The 6,814-nt window shown below is 31.1% G+C and overlaps 1 protein-coding gene across 5 annotated transcripts; it reads right to left on the bottom strand.

The window, feature by feature from the left end:
• Nucleotides 1-1,709: 1,709 nt before the first annotated feature.
• LOC141713030 (uncharacterized) lies at nt 1,710-4,437 on the bottom strand. Of its 5 annotated transcripts, XM_074516237.1 has the most exons (7): nt 4,158-4,437; nt 3,946-4,026; nt 3,491-3,588; nt 3,216-3,368; nt 2,994-3,121; nt 2,833-2,910; nt 1,710-2,005 (listed from the first exon to the last, which is right to left on the bottom strand). In XM_074516237.1, the coding sequence occupies exons 4-7, from the start codon at nt 3,216-3,218 to the stop codon at nt 1,786-1,788; spliced, it is 429 nt and encodes a 142-aa protein (XP_074372338.1). In that variant the 5' UTR covers nt 3,219-3,368; nt 3,491-3,588; nt 3,946-4,026; nt 4,158-4,437; the 3' UTR covers nt 1,710-1,785. The 5 variants fall into 5 exon arrangements, 4 of the variants coding, with proteins under 4 accessions (XP_074372338.1, XP_074372339.1, XP_074372337.1 ...); XM_074516238.1 differs by lacking the exon at nt 3,491-3,588; XR_012571780.1 differs by having other exon boundaries at nt 2,848-2,910; nt 3,209-4,026.
• Nucleotides 4,438-6,814: the final 2,377 nt, after the last annotated feature.

The following is a 6,814-nucleotide window of genomic DNA, read 5'->3' as shown; positions in this document are numbered from 1 at the left end:
ACTTATCGATAAGTCAAAGTATAGATGGGAAGACTAGAGATCTCGACAAGCTGAACACCTCTACAAGCCAAACTAAATATGGAGTGCTAGAGATCTCGATAAGCCTATATACTTATTGAGATGTCAAATGTTCTATATACCTAAACTGGAGATCTCGATGTACAGTCTCAAAGTACTAGGTTGCAGATCAGTTCAATATCCAAGATAAACAATCAACAAATAATCCAACAGCTGGATTGACAAGTCTACAAAAAGCAGCTTGAAGAATGTGCAAGATCAATGGCAAAGATTAACTGACAGAGGAAGATTAAAGTGAATACGGGATGCTAAAGATATGCTAAGACAAAAATGGAAGACCTGCTTTTCTATAAATAGAAATGACAAGTGACGGTTTAGAAAAGCTAATAGCATGTTTTATTATCCACCGTGTAAACTATCAGTTAATTGAGTTATAAAGTTAACACTGGTCCTTAGTCAGTTGTAACAATTTAGATCAGATTTCTTGTAACACTCTCAAGTAGAAGCTAAGCTCTTTATCAACAAAGAGCCTAGAAATTTTGTAGCAAAACAGTCTTAATTTTAATATAAAATTAAGAGAGTTTTAATGATTTGTGTTCTTTATTTTTCTGCAAGTTTAAATTCTGAATGAACACATTTCTCTACAAAAATCAATTTACTTTGTTCAACCATAAACATTCAAGAAAAGCTCAAAAACAGTAAAACACATTCACCCCACTCTGTGTGTTATTCATTTCTAACATATTATACATTTTTTTATCGTAGGTAATCCGCATCCACTATCCTTCGGGTGCACACTGGGTAACCCTACGGGCTCACGCAATAGCCTGCAAACCACGTGAACCAAGATAAACCGCATTTTAAGCGACATGCTCTGACTCAGGAGGCATAATCATAAATTCTCCTCCCGTGGGATTCGAACCTGTGACGGTACATGATGCATTATAAGCAAAATCTCAATTTATAAATTCTGGTGCATTGAAAATTATGCTAATACCTCCATCTGGACGTATATGTAGCATAACCAATATTAGTTTAATTTTGTTTCAAATATTAGCAAAAAAACAGTAAAAGTTATTTCTAAGAGTATGAAATTTATTTTAGTGACAAACAATGTTACCAACTCATATTTACCTGTTATGGTGGTAAAAAACTCATAAACGCAAAATTATACATATTTTCAGATGATAGAATAATACATCACATAATAAAAAAATTTATATTTCATATATCAGCAACACATAGAACCTAATCAGAACATCAACTTGAGTGTATAGATTCCTAGCTAAAATTTAGAATTATATGCAAAAACAATACTATCATAACACAAAACCATAAAATCATACTGCACTACGCCATATATTGCTTTAAGCGGTAAAGGCCCAAAAAGAGCTAAGACAACATCAAAATTATGTTGACTCGTAGCCAGTCATTCATTGTTACGATAGATCTCATAGCAACATTTTTTGGACTATATAGTAACACATATATTGTGTTGCAAAAGATTTTAGAATATATCAAACATATTTTCAAATTGGTGGGGCCCACCTATAGGGCCCACATAAATAATTTTAAAAAAATCATATTCGAAAGTTTATTTTTGCTTGTTTTCTTTTAATTTTCACAGATATATTAATAAATAGAACAATATTTAAATTCCAAAAATATAAATAAAAATATTCCAAGAATAATTAGACTAACTCGATCTAAATTAATAAATATAAACTCACGAATTATTACAGAGTGATGAACCAAGTTCTGTAAAGACTATATTTTATTACATTGTGCTCGGTGCATATGCTCTTGCAAGATCAAACAAGCACCGAACCATGCGCTCACTCTCTCATCGCCACTACGAAGCAATGATAGTAGAAGAAACATTGAAAAACACCATTCCACACTCTGTAGCAACATCTTTGGCCAGGAGTGTTTTCTCAGTACTTGGAGGGCCAAACATAAGAACACCTTTCCATGGCCTTCTAATTCCCTGCAAGTAAATATATTTTTTACATTATGCTCTGGTTACTACATGGCTACAGATATGCACAATCTCTTCGATATTTAATTATCCTTCTCCCAACAAACAACAGAACTAAAATGATGTTATCTATCTGGACTCATAATCAAATTTGAGATCAGTAACTGAAAATATAGAATTGAAGACACTCACAAATAGTGGCGTGTGCAGCCATGTATATCATCTTCTTATATTGTCAAATATGATGCAGAATGTATAATAATATCTGATAGAGGTAACTTTTATGGTCAAAATGTGTATACAGATTCAAGAAATAATTGATAACTACAGTACATGTGACAGTGAAATATGCACAAGCCATTTCTCACTTTTTGGTTTTTAGGCAATGTATCATTTTTCAATCACCAAAGTTTAAACATGTGCCAAGTAGCCATTGCAAGACTATTTAGTGTTCTGTCAATTGTCCTCTCCTGTAGATCTTTAATATTTTTTAAGTTAAAACTTAAAAGGTAGTATATAGATTTCTCATCCTTAATATCCCAAGCAGTTCAAAAAATTAATGTATGGTATTTGTATTTAGTTCTGCCGTACGCGAATAGTTAAAAAGCATGACCAAAATCTTAAAAGTTTTCTCTAGCCATTCACTTTTACTACTAAAATGCAAAATCTGTCTCACCTTTGCAGAAATCATTATTAACTACCTAACAAATACACTTGAATAAGTATGATCTAACAGCTAGGGGACAAACCAAAAATAGTTCAATTTCTTGGTACATTTATTTAATCAGGCTAAATGTAGTTAGTGCCTAATTGTTTGGTCATAATAAGCTACTTACAAGATTATTACAAACCTAGATTCAGGGTAGTCTAGTAAATCACATAAAGGCTTGATGCAATTCTGGTCCACCAGGTAACTAACAAAAAAACATTAGCATTAGTAAAGCAGTTCAACATACAAAGAAATATGTAAGGTAAAACATGTGTAAGAAGAACATACCTAATTTGAAAACTGCTACCACGACAAGTAACATTTGAAATTGCACATGCTGCCTTTTTCTTCACATCGAATTCAACATTTTGACTAAGATTTAACAACAAATCAAATAAATCTGCCTCGATTATAACCTGTTGTGTCGAGTTATATTTTTTTAGTCCATTTGTTTAGTTATCACCAAGAAGCAAGAATAAGTGAAACATAACTGTAAGCAATACCAGTTACCATAATATTGATACCCAGAAAACACTATATTTTCCTCGAAGCAAATCCAATCAAGTTCCTGACTTGCTGCTCTTTGTTCTGAAAGAACCATCTGATTCACCCTTATCTGCCATCAGACTCGTCCCTATATCATTAAGTAATAGAGTACCACAACTACAAAAAAAGACTTAACATGGATCAAATATGAAGAATTACATGTTCATATAATTTAGGTTGGCACAGAGAAATTGGACAAAATCAGCAGCCAGCCCTTACAGGACTAACACTATACGTACCACAAAAAAGCTGACTGAATCAGCCTCGAGGAAAACACTAGTGGAATTTTGAGCAGAGGAGAGGAGCAGTGGCCTTGGCGTCATATGTATAGCAAAAACTAATATGCAAGATCAGATAAATATTATCCTTCATCACCAAGAGATGGTAGATAATATGTTCAAACCCAAATGTAACATAATACTTCTACTTTCAGTCATGTCACTAATTTCCGTATAATATTCATTAAACAATCACAACAAGAAAACAATAATCACATTATCATTCATAAGAAGACCACATGTTAATTTTCTCTAAATTTAAAAGATCAATTTTTAACCATCTTCATTCATTGCATCCTCAACTAATCAGAATAACAAATAAACCCGACAGTACCCTCCGTAATCCATAATAACACAACATATAACAGTATAAACACAATCAAAATTCCCAACTAAACAAAAAACAACTCATATACCTCCTTTAAGAAGTCGACGCCTAGCCAAAAACCGCGAGATAGGAGGCGTAAGCGCAAGCGTAATGGGAACATGAACCCCATCTTTTGAAGTATGAGAGAGAGAGAGAGACAGAGTATACAGTGAGATAGAGAGAGAGAGAGAGAGCCATATAGATAAAGTGCGAGAGACAGAGCGAGCGTAAAAGAGAGTTAGCTAGTGAGAGAGATAATACCTTAAAATCGAACCCCAATATTTTTAGAACCTAACTGAATTTGAAATCTTAATTGCTCCAATGCATTACTCAAATCATTAGATCGAAACCCTAATTGCCAGATTGTGTTGCTCAAATTTTTTGTCGGAAACGTGAACCTGTTGCTTGTGCTCGTTAATCAACGGAGAGAGTGTTTGAGTGACATCGACTCTGTTTCCCCAATCCATTTCTCCCTTTTCTTTTGTCTCAAAATTTCACTTCCCCTTCTGTCCAACCCCAAATTTTAGCCGCCCGCTCCCAATTTCACTACCTGACCCAATTTTATAATTTGTTTTTTTTTCCTATTTTTAGGTCATACTCATATGCTTTCTTTTTAAATTTTATAAATATTTGAATACTTTATTTCTCACATTATATCTATTACGAATAACTTATAAATTTTCAAAAATATTACTCCCTCCGTCCCTTCCAAATATTTATATTTGGGGTTGGACACGAAATTTAAGAAAAATGATAAAGTAGTGTAGTAAAGTTAAAAAAATGAGTAAAGTAGTGAGACCGATTAATATTATATGTATAAAGTGAGTATAGTGAAGAGAATTAGTGGATGTAGTTATTTTAAAAATTATAAAAATTTTACTATTTTTGGAAAATTTTGAAATATAAACAATTGGAAGGGATATCCAAAAAAGGAAAGTGTAAACAAATGAGAGGGATCATATGCTAATATTACATATATAGATATATATTAGTCCTTTTAATCAAAATAATAAATTTTGATTAAACCAATTATTAAAATCCTTTCATTTAATTTTTAAATCCAAAACACTATTTATAAAATTTTAAATAAATAGTTTATTTGTTATTCTTTTACTTCTGAAAAATATTCCTATATCAATTTGTTCAAATCAATTAGTTTCAAATAAAAATTTATTTGTTGGTTAAAATTAAAATTAAATTTTTTAATATTTATAATTTTGCATATTATAATTTTTACAATAAAACTACAAATTAGTTTATAAAAAACATAAAGCTGTTAGAGGCTTTAAGTGGAGCATAATTAATAATTAAAAAGGAAATTTTATAATTAAAATTATTTAAATTTACCAAAATAATTAAGAAATAATTTTACATTTAAATAAACTATTTTACTTGTTACAAAATATTCGTAAGTCAATTATTTGATATAATATTACTTTCCAAGACAAATCCATGAATTTATTTATCCAAATCTAATATTTATAAAAATAAATTTTATTTTTAGTTTAAATTTAAATTTTCTTTTATTCTTAGTCTATAGCAACACATTATATCATATTACCTCTACTTAACACCTTAGTGGCCTATGACAACATAGTACAATAGCTTTAGTAACCCGCATAGTGTAAGTGTTGTGTTAGGGTGAAAATTTCACATCTATAGTAACATAATCTAAGGTAACACCCATACTCAAATGTTCAGTTAGGCCATCTATGGCGTAGTGTTGGGTGCTTGTAGATGATATGACATCTAAAGGCTTAGTAGGTAAACTTTAAGTTTTTTTTGTTTAAGTTGTTTCATCTTTCTTGATAAAGTTCGTAAAACAAACAAATGTAGATGAAGTTGTTTCTTGACATCTAAAGGCTTAGTAGGTAAACTTTAAGTTTTTTTTGTTTAAAATCTAAGGTCACACAACACTGTAGAAGGGGGTTGAATACAGTGTTACTACAATCAAATCGATTTTAAACACAAGTAAGAGTAAACAGATACATTCAATAAGATAAACTCTGTTACAATGGAACTGTTCTCTCTCAGTGATGAACAAATATCACTAAGAGCTGTTAGGTTACAATGTATAATCTTCTCGATAATGATAACACATATAGTGTAAACCCAAAGTTTGTATTTATATAGTACACAGTTACAAAATAACTTCTAATTGATATGGAATATAATTTTGTCTCCTAAAATATATCAATCGGATATCTTCTACAAGTCTTTCAGTCTTCTAACTCTTTCCATGCATATCTTCTTTTTTTTAGTATCGATCTTCTACATTAAATCAGCTTCCTTCTTTAACTGTAAGTCCTCCCGCACTTAAGTTCTGATATGACCTTAAGTTTTGATATTAAGTTCTGACTTCCAGTAAGTCCTGATTTCAGTAAGTCCTGATATGACCTGTTTGTTAAGATCTGAAAACTAAACATGAATCATATTAGACATGACATCTCAAATATATCTAACAATTTCTCCAAACTTGTAAATCATGCAAAATATACAAGTTAATAGATTTAACGAAGTCAAAAACATTTAAGTACAAATGCAATAAGAGTTTAACTAGATAACTAACTACAACTTACAGTCCTTGTAGCTTTTACCAATCTCACTGAGTCAATCTGAATCCATGATGATTCTTGACAAAGATTGATATCAGCTTTTCTTCTTTAATCCTCAGGACTTGAGACATTGTAGTCTTGACTTGCTCCATCTCTTCATCCTGACTTCAATCTGGTAGATTGCAGTCCTTAAAGCATAGATATGGTTTCTTTCTAAACCATCATTCAGTCTTATTACCCTCGGATGAGAAGAATCTTCATTGTAGCATAAACATTTCTTTTTTAGTATCTCTTCAAGCTTAGCAGAATTCTTCTTCATTGGAATTTCACTTCCATCATCTTCAACAATATTTGGAATGAATT

Source organism: Apium graveolens, chromosome 3, assembly GCF_009905375.1.
Source record: "Apium graveolens cultivar Ventura chromosome 3, ASM990537v1, whole genome shotgun sequence".
Taxonomy (NCBI): Eukaryota; Viridiplantae; Streptophyta; class Magnoliopsida; order Apiales; family Apiaceae; genus Apium; species Apium graveolens.
This window is presented reverse-complemented; position numbering and strand designations above follow the sequence as displayed.